The 15,101-nt window shown below is 39.8% G+C and overlaps 1 protein-coding gene across 1 annotated transcript in view; it reads right to left on the bottom strand.

Moving 5' to 3' along the window:
* Positions 1 to 4,336: 4,336 nt before the first annotated feature.
* BCL2L13 (BCL2 like 13) overlaps positions 4,337 to 15,101 on the bottom strand; it is a 53,094-nt gene continuing 42,329 nt past the window's right edge. Inside the window, exon 7 of the mRNA XM_060776679.2 lies at positions 4,337 to 8,068. Within this exon, the coding sequence (XP_060632662.2) occupies positions 7,253 to 8,068 (816 nt within the window). The 3' untranslated portion in view covers positions 4,337 to 7,252. The remainder of the gene's footprint in view (positions 8,069 to 15,101) is intronic.

Raw genomic sequence — 15,101 nt, 5'->3', positions numbered from 1 at the left:
AGTTTCATGTATTGTCGAAGGCTTTCATGGCTAGAATCACTGGGCTGTTGTAGGTTTTTTGGACTATATGGCCATGTTTTAGAAGCATTCTCTCCTGACGTTTCACCTGCATCTATGGAAAGCATCCTCAGAGGTTGTGAGGTCCTCACAACCTCTGAGGATGCTTTCCATAGATGCAGGTGAAACGTCAGGAGAGAATGCTTCTAAAACATGGCCATATAGCCTGAAAAACATACAACAACCCACTTACAGTTTACTTATTGTTGAAAATCACCTGCTTCTTTAATTTAGGAATTTAATAAAACAAGAGGTGGAGAATGTGTGGCTTTTTACCTATTGGACACCAACTTCAGTCAGCCATAATAAATAGCAAATGATTATGGGATCTGCAGTCCAATATGGTCACCACCATTACATAGAAGCTTGCAAGATTTTCCCCTTCAAAGTATGTGGACGTGTAAAGCATACAATGTTCTGACATTTGTGAAACCAAACTTTAAGTTCTGAAAGTGGCTTGAATTCCAGTAAGCGCAGGGGCTACATTGCTTGGGGAAACCACACTGCTTTTGTTGTAGGTTTTTTCGGGCTATATGGCTATGTTCTAGAGGCATTCTCTCCTGACATTACGTCTGCATCTATGGCAAGCATCCTCAGAGGTTGTGAGGTCATAGATGCAGGTGAAACGTCAGGAGAGAATGCCTCTAGAACATGGCCATATAGCCCGAAAAAACCTACAACCCAGTGATTCCGGCCATTAAAGCCTTCGACAATACACTGCTTTTTGTCTTTTGCTGCAAAATGGAAAGTGCTATCTGAGCAATGTATGAAATTATGTATTGGTTCTTTATAAATCCTACATCACCAAGACAAGGTATGGATAAGACCAACTAATGCAAGCTCTCATAAGTAAAGGGATCTTGTAGCACCAGAGAAAATAAAGATGGTGGCATAACTTCAGTAGACTTAAGTTTACTTTCCTGGATGCTTTTGAACCAACACTAAATTGAGAAAAAATGACTTAAGCCAAAGCTTATGCTACCAACTTTATTCTGTTAGACTCTGCCAGATCCCTTTGCAGACCAATACTCCAGACTAAGATGGCTACCTTTGAATAAGTAAGTGACTTAGAGATCGGATTGCCTACAGCAGGTAAATTAAATGGCTCTGCAGGTACTGGTAGTCTTCAGGTTCTAGAGTTTAACCTAGGCATGGGCAAACTTGGGCCCTCCAGTAGGCCGTTAGGAATTGTGGGAGTTGGAGTCCAAAACCTTGTTCCTTGAAATTATTATATTTCCAAAGCTAATTGGATTTGTGCTCCCATCCTTAGTATTTCAGAGAATCTGGAGTATCTCTATGAAAGTATTTCAGATGTGGCCTCTGAGTCAGTGTGCACAAATCCATGTTCCTTAGTCCCTCTTAGCATTGCTATGAAAACAGCCACTCTCCAGCACTTTACTGATATTTTTTTAAAAGGCTCTTGCAGTGTTGAGAGCCCTTGGAAATACTATAGTTCCTTGGTGTTCCTAGCATAGCCATGTGCCAGGCTGGACCAAGTACAGCAGGTCTCTCCCTCCCTGAGACATAGCCAGTATCCATAATGCCACACTGCTTCCAAAGGTCAGAATAAGGTGGCTTTGTAACTCATACAGGACTGGGTGAGAAATAAGCAACTTCCCAATGTTTCTGAGGTGTAGCTTGGTTTATTTCAGAGCGGTAAGCGCAAGCTTATGAGGAACACAACCAACATTATTTTAGAGGGAAATACCTAAGTGACATTTTAGCCGTTAACTACTTACCAGGTTTTGCTTCTGAAATTGTTTCCTATAAAAGATGATTCTAGTGAAGGAAGTGTTGTAAGAGGCTAAAAAGTTAGCATCTTATCACCAAGCCTGCCAGGTAAAGAGATTTTGACACTCCAGACACTTTGGGTTTCAACATTGAATAGTGTGTCAGTATGAAAGGTTTGGAGTATTTATATGGCAGATTTTCAGTGTCTAGAATGTAGCCCTGGGATAGAATAATCTCCAGATATTTTGGACTGTAACTTTCACAACTCCTTGCCACCAGCCATGGCTTGTAGGAGATATAGGCCAAGTGTCGTCTATCTTCTAGGCATTGTGGTGCAGACCTAAATACTCCCAACTACCCAAAACAGAAGTTAGAATCGTTGAACCATGCAACTGCCAGCATTTCTTCCTATTAGTTATGCTGGCTAAAGCCAATGGGAATGACTATCCAACATCATCTGAAGAGCCACCTGAAGCTTTGCTGTAGGGGCACTTGAAAGTGTGACGTCCTTTAGTTTGCCTGCTCAAGTGAAAGGCTTTCAATGGCTGCCATCCCAAACAGCCCAGCTTTGTGATCTTTGGTAGTTTAAAAACTATCCATATAAAAATAACATGTTCATTTAAACACTCACGGGTGAAGGAAGCATGTTTTCCAGGAGGTTCCTTATTCCTTTAAGAGTATGCTGACTGGAGGTGGTTCTGAGAAACACCTCCACATCATAGCCTGGATTGTATGCACATGTGGCTTATACTGTATGCCCTTGTCTATTCAGAATGTTACGTTTTAATATAGAGGTGTAGACCAACCAATACATAATATGCAAAGGGCTACCCTCTAATGACAACATACACGTTGGAATCCAAAACACCTGGAGGGCCCAAGTTTGCTCATGCCTGGTCTAACCAATCATTATATTTCCAAAGCCAATTGGATTTGTGCTCCCATCCATGTTAGGTTTCAGAAATCACACTCAAGTACCTATTCCATTTCCTTCACATTGCTAACACTACAAACGATATGCTCAAGATTCATCCTAAATAATTTTTTTGTTTTCAGTTCCAAACAAACTAATCATACTTCAGGCTGTGTTTGCCCTAAAAAGAGTATAGCCTTGAAAATGATCTTTGTCAGAGTACATAACCCTGTTTGTACATTACCTCTATAACAGAGTAGCCCTTCTCGGGAAAAGTGAAGCGTATCTTTGATTCAAAGCATCAGCTTCAGTGTTAACACAGAAATTTATTTGAACTAACTGCACGTCTGTTTTTACATCACATAAATGGTCACTGGACACTTTAAAGAGATGGAAATTTTACAACCTTCTAGAGATGTTAACCTGTGACCCTGAGCTCTCTTCGCTGCTGGGTTTGCTGGCCAGAGCTGGTGGGAGCTACGGTTCAACATCTGGGGAAGTCTAATTCTTTCTTAAACCAAACCAAATTATGAAGCACAAGCACTAATAATCCATTCACATGAGGATATTTATTCTCCCAAATTCAGAAATCGATTGGGGTTTGGAAGAGCCTATTTGTTCTACCTGTCCAAAACTGTGAGGAGAGGTAGGCAAGGGAAGAGGGAATCATCATCATCATCATCATCATCATCATCAAAGCAACAGCTCACAGCCCATGCCTTTTTTAATATCTCCTCTAACATGTCTTTTAGCATTTTGAATAATGGTGAATGTATTGTGTGAAGATAGTTGCCCACAGTGTTTCCATCCCCTAAATTGATTGATGCTTACAACCTGTTCACTTCACCTCCATATTTTATGATGCCTTTTAGATAGGTGAGTCCCTGGTAGTGCAGCAGGTTAAACCGCTGAACTTGCTGACTGAAAGGTTGGAGGTTTGAATCCGAAGAGCGTAGTGAGCTCACGCTGTTATCCCCAACTTCTGCTAAATAAGCAGTTTTAAAACATGCAAATGTGAGTAGATCAATAGCTACCGCTTTGGTGGGACGGTAACGATGCTCCATACAGTCATGCAGGCCACGTGGCCTTGGAGATGTTCTATGGACAACACTAGCTCTTCAGCTTAGAAATGGAGATGAGCACCACCTCCCAGAGTCAGACACAACTAGACTTAATGTCAGGGGAAAACCTTTCCTTTAGGTAAGTAGGAATACTCTAATGAAAGAAGTCAAGAGCAGTAGTTTATTTCACTAGATGTGGATTCTCATATGCCATTGTTCAAGATCGTATGCAATGAACAAGAGTTTTACTAAGTGTTCAGAGTCAGTTCCACAAATTTCTGCTTTCTGTTGGCTCTAACAAGCCTATAGAGAAGACCTTTCTCACCTAGTATGCTGTCACAAGAATCTGATACTAGCAACCCCTAAAATGCAGAAAATTGCAGATGGCGGCCACAGTGTGTGAGCTCAATAGAGTCAGCGAGTTGTAGAAAAACTTTTTCAATTGTGATCAAATCAAAACCCTTTCTCCAGGTTGATAGCTGCTCTCCTTTTCCACAAGCAATTCCAGACTTGCAGCTGGAGAGTACTCATTCAGTAGATAAATATAAAAAAATGAAAACAGGTTAAAGCCCGCTGGAATACACTGAGGCACTTTATTCTGTAAAATGGATAACAAACACCACTAAAAATGGCAAATTACCTATCTAGCAACCCCCAGTTACCATGGCAACATCCTCATTCAACTGAATCAAAGCAAAGATTCCCATATGGCTCTTCTAGACATTAGATTTTAAAGGTGCATGTGAAAAGCAGGACAAAGAAAGTGTGCTATATGGCGCAAGTACACATCTGCAGAAACCACGCTTCACGTGTATATTCAAGAGAGATGGAGATGACAAAAGTTCCCAGTCAAATGTACAGCTGATAATAAAGCCAAATTTGCTATCATGAAATGTACACCTGCTTTGATAGGACATGAATAGGCGAGTTCCCAGCCCTTAAAAGGAGGGACCCATGCTGCCATATCCAGAACTGTGAGAACCAAACCCTTATTTCTCCTGTTCAAGAGCTAGCACAGACTACAATGGCCCTTATCTCCTCCCAGATTTCCAGATGTCCCAAATAATCCTGAGTATAAAGACTGCCAGTTTCAGGCTAAACACAGAACCAGCAACTAAGAATATAGGTTTGGAACAACTTCACTGCCAAAAAAACAAAACATAAAAATGAGTATCTACTTAACATTGCCTACCTATGGTTGTGTCACTTGCGCAGTAAAACAATTGGAAGTGGTTCCAAGCCAAAGCTTCTATAACAGGGATTGGCAACTATGGAGCATCCACCCCATTTGACGTACCTCCAAATCCCATGCCCTCTGCTGAAATCAGCACTGACAGGGATTCACTTTCCAATGCAAAACTAGACAATAAAGGAAGTGGGAGGGATTGAAATGTGATTTAATGGAAGTATATCATGCTTTCTGGGGACTTCTCAAAGTGCCATTCCCTATTTAATGAGCCTTTGGGATCTTGGCTGGCCACACAGTGACTGGGCTACACAATCCCTTAAATCTGCCCCCTTAAACCTGTGGTAAGGAAGTACATTCTATCTATTAGAAAATGTCTAAAATGCATCAAGGCTGGGCTTGTTTCTTTTTAATTAAGAAGGGGAATCTCATTAAACTTTTTATAGATGTTGCAATTAGAGTCAACACCATGAAGATGTGTGCTGATGCCCAAACACTGCTTCAAGCATATAATAGTTGTTTATACAGACACTGGAGACAACTCAAGTCATCACAGTCACATTTGAGCATATATGTAATGATTCAAACTGGTTCTTACTGTATTTACATGAGTGGAAAGCTGGAATCACAGCAGAGAAGCTGAAAAGTTTCCTGATCATCTGATCTACAGAAAGTAACCAGAAAAGGCAACTATGGCAAGGAGAAAAGATAAAAACACTATTCTACATTTTCACATTCCTAAAGAGAAACATATAGGATTGGATCCAGTTGCTGTTTGGGATAATCATATCCATATTTGGGGAACAGGCATTATGGACACAATTCAGTCTCACTTTGAAGAAGACTGAACGGAAGAGATGATATATCTTTTAGAATTGGAAGACAACAGTTGTTAGACTGTAGACCCCATTATCCCTCACTACTGGCAATGCTAGCTAGGGCTGATGGGTGCTGCAGTTACAACTGAAAGATACATGTTCCACAACTTTGCAAATTTGGGATAGGTTAATTGGTTTTCACTTTAACCGATTATTCCCAAGTATACCCAAAATCCAAACATTAACTAAAGCAATCCTTTGAAAAACAGAGAAGTGTTTCTACACCATAGATCTGAAGTAGACAAAAAGTTGCAATATTCAGATTTAATCCCCAGTGTATTGTGCTGCAGGGATTTCTTTTACTTTTCCCTGGGCCCAAATATAGTGAACTTTCAGCACTTAATAATTATCTGGCAAGTTACATGCATTGTGCAAAATTATTACCTTTCAGATCACCATAATTCCAAGCAAACAACTGGAAAGTACAGCATAATGCTGTTCCAGGTTCAACTACTTGACAATCAGTTTCTTGAAATCTTTGTATCTGGCTTGGTAGTCAATGGTCCAAGTCAATTTAAGGCTAAGTTCATTTTACCTTTGAACATATGCAAAAATAAACCAGAGAAGAGATGGACAAAGCAGGTGCTGGAATTTGTATTTGACAATAGTTTTTGTTTATGAAGGCTTGATAATAGTATTTCCATCTTCATCAAAATGAGATAGGTATCTATATCGAAGGAGTGTGTCTCTGATAACTGAACTGATAAAGGAAAACATGATGAACTAAAAGAACGGGAAGAGAAAATCATAGCGATGGCAAATGTTTATATGGATCATCAAAGAACATTACTCCTCCCCAAAATATTTTCACCCATAGCTGGGAGACTATTGCTTTCTCCGCACAACATTACAGAGCTTTCAAAATGTGAATTAAAGGAAGACAGTGTCTGGGGAGCAGAAAAGATGTAAAGCAGAGAGGTATTGAACAAGCACTACCCCGAGGGGCCTGGAAGGGACCTGGGAAGTCATCCAAAGGAGCAGTGCAATACCTGAGGAAACAGAGACAATGGGGGACCAGCCTCATGCTACAGGGTTGAATATCCTCTCATTCAGGAAGGGAAGAGGGAATCAAGAAACTGCAACCGCAGCCATGGAAGGGAAAGCTCCAGTGGGTAACCAACACTACCGTTTCTCCTGGAATTTTCTTTTCCGATGTTCAGTGTATGAGCACTCCCCCATTTCTCAGTTATACTTAGATATTTCAATGTGCAGGGGTTTTCAAAAGGATACCCCTACGTGGTAAAAGGAAGATCCAAGCCCAGTCCATTAAAAGCATGATTGTCCCCAGGCTCAGCCATATTGTGTACCCTTGATCCATCACCCTTTTAAGTTACATAAATTTCCCATGAACAGCAGGCACCACAACCTTCAGTCAATGCAGCTAAGTGTAGATCCAGATGCTATCCTCCTTGCAGGGAGGAGTTCACTACTTCTTCCTCAGGGCTAACGCGACACCCACTGCTACGGCCAAGATGGCCACAGCAGCCGCCCCACCATACAGCAGAATGGATTTGCCCTCTGGCAAGAGGATGGGCTTCTCCTCTCCATCAGGGGATTTTCCCTTCTCTTCGGAATGGCTCTCCTTGCTGGCTTTGGCTGCTTCTTCTGAAAGCAGTATCCTCTCGGATTTGGGAGCAGCCTGTTCTTCTGCAGAAGTTAGTATTGGGACAGGTTTGCTCAGTAGCAGAGATTCTGGTTCAGGTGGTTCCAACACTTTGCTCTCTTGCTGGGGCTCAGCAAGCGGAGGCGCAGAGGGGCTTGGCTTTTTAACTGGCACAGTTTCGGCCTCTGGTTCCCCCTTCAGCAATGCAGCTGGACTTTCTGAGGAAACCAGTTTCATAGGGTCAGTCTGCAGACCCGCTTCTGACCCTGCCGTTTCCTCGACTCCCTCTGGTATCTCCTCTTTTTCGACATGCACAATATCAGAGTTTGAAGAGTTATTTTCACTCCTTTCTTCTCCACCTCCATTACTGTCTAAACTCTTCACTTCTTCGGGATCCATAGCTACTTGTTGCCACGACTCAGGACCTAAAGATACTGGCAAGCTTTCTGTGTGCCAGCTCTGGCTGGCTGACAGCGAAACGGGTAAGCTCTCTGACTGCCAAGACGTTGTCACTGTGGGCGATTCAGGAGGGCTCACCTGGCCTGAGTTGTCACTAGTTAGGATGTAGATGTCATTGCTATCTTCGGCAATGATCCCATGGTACTCTTCCTCTTCAGAATCCAAACTAAAAACAGTACCCTGAAAGAAAAACACAATGTGTAAGGAAAAAAGAAGAACCTACACCCAAGTAACAGCTATGGGAAAATCCGAAATACCATCTTTTTATAGAAAAGTACTGCATCATCAGAGACAGCTTTAATTTTGAACTGCAAGAGTGCTAAAAGTAAACGACTGCTACATAACATATGGTGTGAATTAAAATTATAGTAAAGGAGCAAACTGACAAAATATGGAATAATTTTAGAACTATAATTTAATTATATACGAAACTTTATTGTAATATCTTAATGTAAAATAGTGTACAGGTCTGGATGCTAGTCCTTTTACTTCAGTGTCAAGTCTAGTCATCTATGTGACTGGATTTATTATCCAAGCATATTTTCACATTATTTGCATTTAAAGAGATTTGCTGGACAATATGTCTAGTCTCATGCTAAACTTAATGGATTACTCACTCAGAGACTCTAATGCAAACTCAGAGAGAGATGTTTCATAACTAAATGCTGTACCCATAACATATTTATACAATAACTCATTATCTAAATATTTTAGAGGCAGGACATTTTGTGTCTGAACTGCATTACAAGTATTCAGAATATCAAATGCACAAACCAGAGAATTTCTATTATTTTAGGAGAGCAAAACTGAGTAAAACTAAGAGAATTATGTTTGGATATTTGCAGATGTGTAAAAAGCAACTAACTAAAAAAATTATGATCAAATAGGAGATGGGAACATAGTCCTAAACAGAGCCATAAAATATTAAGCTATATACTCAATTGCTGTACTATGTCTGTTGATCCCTAGCATTATTGTTATATATTATTATTATTATTATTATTATTATTATTATTATTTTACTGATACAAGAAAACAGTATGTCACAGAAAACGAGATATATATGCTGGATTTGTTATTATTGTTGTTGTTGTTGTTATTGTTAGTATTCCCCCCCCCCCCCAAATAGTCCAAAATGACCACAAATCGCCTCCAAGCCCTGGAGATGCTTGAAGTTGGAAAAACATTTCAGAATATATGTTTCTTGGGTATTATAAGCCACAGACTCATTCATCTTGGAAATGTATTTAGACTTCCCAGACCAGCAGGAATGTAACAAGAAAACAAACGATCACTTTTGAGATGGCAGATAGAACATTAACACTCAAAGCCAGTACATGACAAAATGCCTGCACATTTGCCATAAGGCATCTATTTTCCACTTGTGAAGTCACTATATAAACATGCTTCAACAAGCCTCTTGTGGTGAAGAAAGAGGACACAATCAAATAATTACATATATTTATATATCACTGCAACGACGCTACCATAAAAATCGCACACACTTTTTGGGTGGATGTCAATAACAAAGAATCAGAGCCTGAAGCGCATCACAGAGATGCAGACAGGAACAATTTCTCTGTTACTAAGAGTCTGTTATTTGTTTCTATTTGTGCTCACAACGTTATTCTCACCCCTTTAAAAAGTTCACAACTTCTTCTATTTAAATGAATGCAACTTAAACAACTCATGATGGCAATATGAGATGAAGTCAAGCTGCACAGAGGACCTAGCTTTTCAACCAGAGCAGGACCACTCAGGCAAAGCTCCCAGAGCTTTTGCTGAAAGCAGCCTTTCGGGTCTATCCATCTGCACTAATGGAATGTGGCACATGGAGAAGGCTGCATCAGAGGTTGGACGGCTGCCACACAGAAAGTAATTACTCAGTAAATCCCCACCCACCCACCCTCTGTGCTGATCAAGCTGTCTCACAGGCTCAGTGGATTGACAATGGAAAGTACATATTATTCTCTCATGAAATTCCCATTCCTCGGACATCTACGTGATGCCTGGCTGGGCTGGCTTAATTCATCTTTTCTAAAGCAGAAGTAACGCTGTAAGGAAGATATCTTGTAGGAAAATTCTAGTACCTTTAACAGGTTTTGGTGCACACATGGCCAATCAGCTGTTTGTGATTATCACCAAGGGTCCAGTCACCCCACATTGTTGTAGTACTATATTCCACTTTAACTGCCATGGTGACATACAATAGAATCCTGGGATTTGTAGTTTGAGGAGGCAATAAAGCTCTCTGAATGCTCTCTCTACTCTGCAAATCCCAGAATCCCATAGGACAATGGTTCTCAACTTGGAGTCCCCAGATGTTTTTGGCCTTCAACTCCCAGAAATCCTAAGAGCTGGTAAACTGGCAGGGATTCCTGGGAGTTGTAGGCCAAAAACATCTGGGGACCCCAGGTTGAGAACCACTGCCATAGAATGTTGCCATGGCAGTTCAAGTGGAAAATTGCACTATAGCTGTGTGATGTAAATGATGATGATGATGACGACGACTTTATTTTTATACCCCAACACCATCTCTCCGAAGGGACTTGGGGTGGCTTACATATGGGATAAAATGTCCACAAAATATCAAATCAAAAACAATAAATTAAAAACAAAAAATGCTATCAAAATAAAACATAGCAAAACATAACAATCAAATAAAACACAATTAAATAAATACACAGGACAAGATCAAAAGAAAACTGAAAAGCAATACTCATAAGAATGACAGGGAAGTTATTTGGTGTTACGGACAAAGAGCAGAAGCATGCCTCAAAACAAAACAGCTGTTTCATAAAGCTTGGTCATAATTATTACTGACCTCTATTTTCACTTTGGTGATTTCCACTTCACACACCACGCCTAGTCGCATCAAGTCTTATTAGCCTCACATTTTATGCATCCGAAGGAGACAATTGCCCCCAATGTTGTCATTCTACAATGTTTTGCAAACAAGGGCATTTATATGCCATTTTATGTCCCTTGTTGGGAGAATGGCAGATGCAAATACATTATTATTATTATTATTATTATTTACAGCATTTATATACCACTTTTCTCACCCCTAGGGGGACTCAAATACATAAATCCTCTCACCATAATTTACCCACTCTTCAAAAAAGAGATATTGCATTTAAAAAGAGAAAGAAGACAGTCTATTTGGTTCACATACAGCCTTGGCTGCAGCCTTTCCAAAAGTCCACGCATTCCATCCCAACCTTGGACTTCATTGGGTTGCCCAGTATGGGAAGCACTACCTGTGCCCCCCTCCCCCCGCTACATTTACAAATAAGATCCTCGAGATAATTATTTTTTGCAAAGACACCGAGTATCTGTCTTGTACTAGCATGTTTCAAATTCTAACGAACGGATGCCTATCGAACATAAGTGATTTCAAGCCAGTAATATTACACAAACAGTAGTGTGGTTACCTTTGTTTCAGTTGAAGCTATACGCAAGGCTACAAAATCCTTTCATCAGGATCACCATGACCTACAGAATGGCCATTTTATGCCATCAGAGGTGCCCAAAAAGCTACATAACAAGTCCATGTACATCTACAATGCTGTTCCTATTAGCAGAGGTCAAACAGAGGCCTTCAGCACATGTTCTTGCAATTTTGTCCAGTAGCTAATGATCAACTGTGTGGAAACTAGATCCAAAGTATAAGCAGCACTGAATCTAAGGGCATTTTAGAACACAGCAGATTTTAGAGCACTGTAACCTAGAGAAGAGTTTCGCTCCCCAGTTGTGAAAGAGGAAGTCTCAATTTTACAATGGGAACAACAGACAGAGGAAAGGACTTCTCTTCTCAGGTGAACCAGATTAGAAGATGAATAGAAGCAGCTTCAAAAAGAATGAAGTTTACATATTACCAGAAAAAGATTGAAATCTAAGAGTTGAAGTTAGATGAATAGGAGGAACAAAGCAAGTTAGAGGTGGGATGGGGTCCAGTATAAAAACTATGGAAAAGACCCAAACATTTACACAACTTCTGTCAATCTCACTTCATCTTTATAGGATTTTTCTACCTTCAATGAGCATTGGGATTAAGAACTGTCTATAAAATTGCTTATAGTTGGAGCCTACTGTATACAGTACTCTAAAATCACCAAAAATGCTTGAGTTACAGCAGCCATCAAGCGTAAGAAAGCCAAAGATTCAGGCGAGATATAAATACATTAGGTTTGCCACCGTAAGTTCATTAGCCTTGCCACCATGGAGAAACATTTCCCCCTTTTAAAAAAATGGAAGCATACTGAAGTGATGTGAATGCTGTCATTCCAGGACTTTGGTCAGTCTGTGTGAAAAACTCTGGAACAGAAAAAAAAGTTTTCTTCTATAATGTACACAAAATTGCACAATCTGACTGAAACTGTCAATGCTCCATTTTCAAGCAGCCTGGCAAAAAAGTGATAACCATAAAGGACAATAAACTAAAGAAGACGGAACATCTCCTGCTAAAATTCTGCAGTTTAAAAAGTTTTTTTAAGGTTTTGTAAGTGAAACAAAAATCTGGCTAATATTACCAATGATCATCTTAAGATGAAAAATATCTAAGATGTTATTCTGAATTCGTCACTTTTGCAGCCATTGATATGAGTTACATAACATTTTAACTTTCCCATGAAACATTCTTTGCCAACACGCAAATGCTTTCAATAAAGCATGCTGCTATTTTTATGCAACACTGTGTGAAGATTTCTGCCATGTCATCCATAGCCAAAGTCCAAGAATAAAAAACAAGACATTTATTTACTGGATTTGCATCCTACCTTTCTTGCAAAATACAGAACTTGAAGCAGCTCTAAGTAAAAATAGAGTAATAATTAAAACATTGGTCTTCCAAGCATGTTATTTTTGTAGTTTGGGAAGCAACTGGGTTGCAAACAACAGCACAAGATACTATCTATCTTTCTAATAGGAATGACATCATCCCCATACACGGAGAATGAAATATTTCAAACCAAAGTACTTGCAAAGTTCAGTTTTTCTGGGGGAGGGACTTGCTTTTATCCCCTCCAGTCACATGCAAAGTTTGAAAAACAAACCAGAGCTAAAGAAAACACCTTGTTCAAACCATTCTATGAACTCGGTATCATTCACAAGTCAAGGGATAGTTATTGCTTTAATTATATGCTATAGGTTCAAGTTTGCCCTTTCCAAGTCAAAATGAAATCCAAAGAAAGTAAAGCAGAGCAAGTCATCGGTGGACTAACAACAGTCCAGAATACTAACTTCCAAGCAATATTCTTTAGTCATTCTTATTCCTTTCTGCTTTTCTATAAGACCTTCTCAATCCAGATGAAGCACTCGAAATGAAGACAAAGTTGACCATTTGAAGCTTAAAGATACTACTTTGGCAGAAAAGTCTTACCCAGACTGACCGTTCCTACTCTGCCCTTTTCCAGGAGAACCTTCCGATGCAACAGACACAGCAAACAAGGGAGGGAGAGGGAGGGAATGAGCAGACGAAGGGAGAGGGAGTGTGCGCAGTGCACATCAATTTGTTTGTGCCCTAATACAGCTTCGGGGCAAGCCACGGAGCTGAGCTGCTGCCAAATTAGAACAGAAGTTTTTGCTCTGACAGAGAGCATTTCCTTGATTCTTCTTGTATCTGTAGCTGATGTGAGGACTGTGAAATCTACCTGTAAAATGCACAATGCTTATTAGGAACTAGATGTTTACCTCTTAAGGTTTAAAACAGAAATGGAGGTTAGTTCAAAGACGACTAATGCACTTGAAAAGCCAAAGAAAGAGATTCTATTTGCCAACCCACCCACTATTCTGCACTCTGTTCACATCAGGCAAAAAAGTAATACTAGTGATGATTTTAACAGACACATATCTATGTATGACTTCAGGAAATGTGACTGAGTAGGAATCTGAAACTAACTATGCTATTCCTGACTTCAGGAGAATGCAGAAAACCTACAAACGATTCTCCATGGATGATGTCTTTGTTCCCATACTTTGCATAGATATGCAAAACTGCAGATAATAGCAAACTCTATTAAAACAAGGCACCTCTGGCTCAGGAATGCCATAGAGTCACACCAGACAACCTAGAAAATGTCTAGGGAGGTCATATTTGGTCAGATGTGGATAAATAAAACTGCACACACAGTAGTCACACAGATAAACCAGTAAACTGCATTCTACACAATTTTCTGCTTGTTATTGTTGTTGTTGATGATGATATTTTTTCATATATATGTATCATATAGCACCCCATGGCCAGGTCTTTTTATGTTTGTTTTATTCTACTTATTAATAGAAGGAACCAAGCAGGAAGCACCGGGCAGTCACTCATAGTTGTAAATAAACTAGGAAACCTAGGAGTTGTCTGCCTGGAAATTCCTTTAGCTACTAGTTCCAATTGCTCTGTGTTGCTATAGGATGATTACAGTGTAAAATTGGAAGTCTCAATATATTGAGCTTCTACTGTCTCATTTCTCTGCATTCATTATTAAATCCCATTTTCAGTTGCAATTATAACACATCACTGACTTACTGGAAACCTAGTAAGACAATCATTACTTAATTCCAATTAAATGAGGAGTATACTCCAAAAGGGAGTGGTTTTGTTGCTGTTATGTGCCTTCAAGTTGTTTCTCACTTATGGCAAAGCTAAGGCCAATCGATCAAAGGGATTTCTTGGAAAGATCTGTTTTGAGTGGGTTGACCTTCACTTTCCTCTGAGGCTGAAGGAGTATGACTTGCACAAGGCCACCCAGTAGGTTACTAAGGCACTAGTAACTGGATTTCAGCCTTATTATTTTCCCTTTTCACACTATTATCTTTGTATTAACAAAAATCACACACTTGGTCTGTAACCCATGCATCTACCAGAGCCCCTAGGGCTGTCCAATTTTTGGCCACTGATTCCCTTGGTATAAAAAGAGTGGATTACATTATGAAGTCACAGTTCTGCAGAAAATACAGATTTCCTCATTCCCTTGGTATATTTATCCAAAATATTTTTAAATGCTTCTTGTCATTGTAAGAATGGACGTCAAATGAAATGCTCCTAGTTGGCTAATGAAAAACAGGAGATTGTGAAATAGAGTAGCTGAACAATCTTAATGATTTTAGCCTATTTTTGTCTTTAAAATATATGTTTTTAGCTATCTGTCACCATGGTGACTTGTTAGTTCCCCAAAAAGCTTCAGAAAGACAGAAAGTTTTAAAACCACAACTATCTCTTCTA

The sequence above is a fragment of the Anolis sagrei genome, chromosome 5 (genome assembly GCF_037176765.1).
Source record: "Anolis sagrei isolate rAnoSag1 chromosome 5, rAnoSag1.mat, whole genome shotgun sequence".
Classification (NCBI taxonomy): domain Eukaryota; kingdom Metazoa; phylum Chordata; class Lepidosauria; order Squamata; family Dactyloidae; genus Anolis; species Anolis sagrei.
The sequence above is the reverse complement of the archived record's forward strand: the minus strand, read 5'-3'. Positions and strand labels throughout refer to the sequence as shown.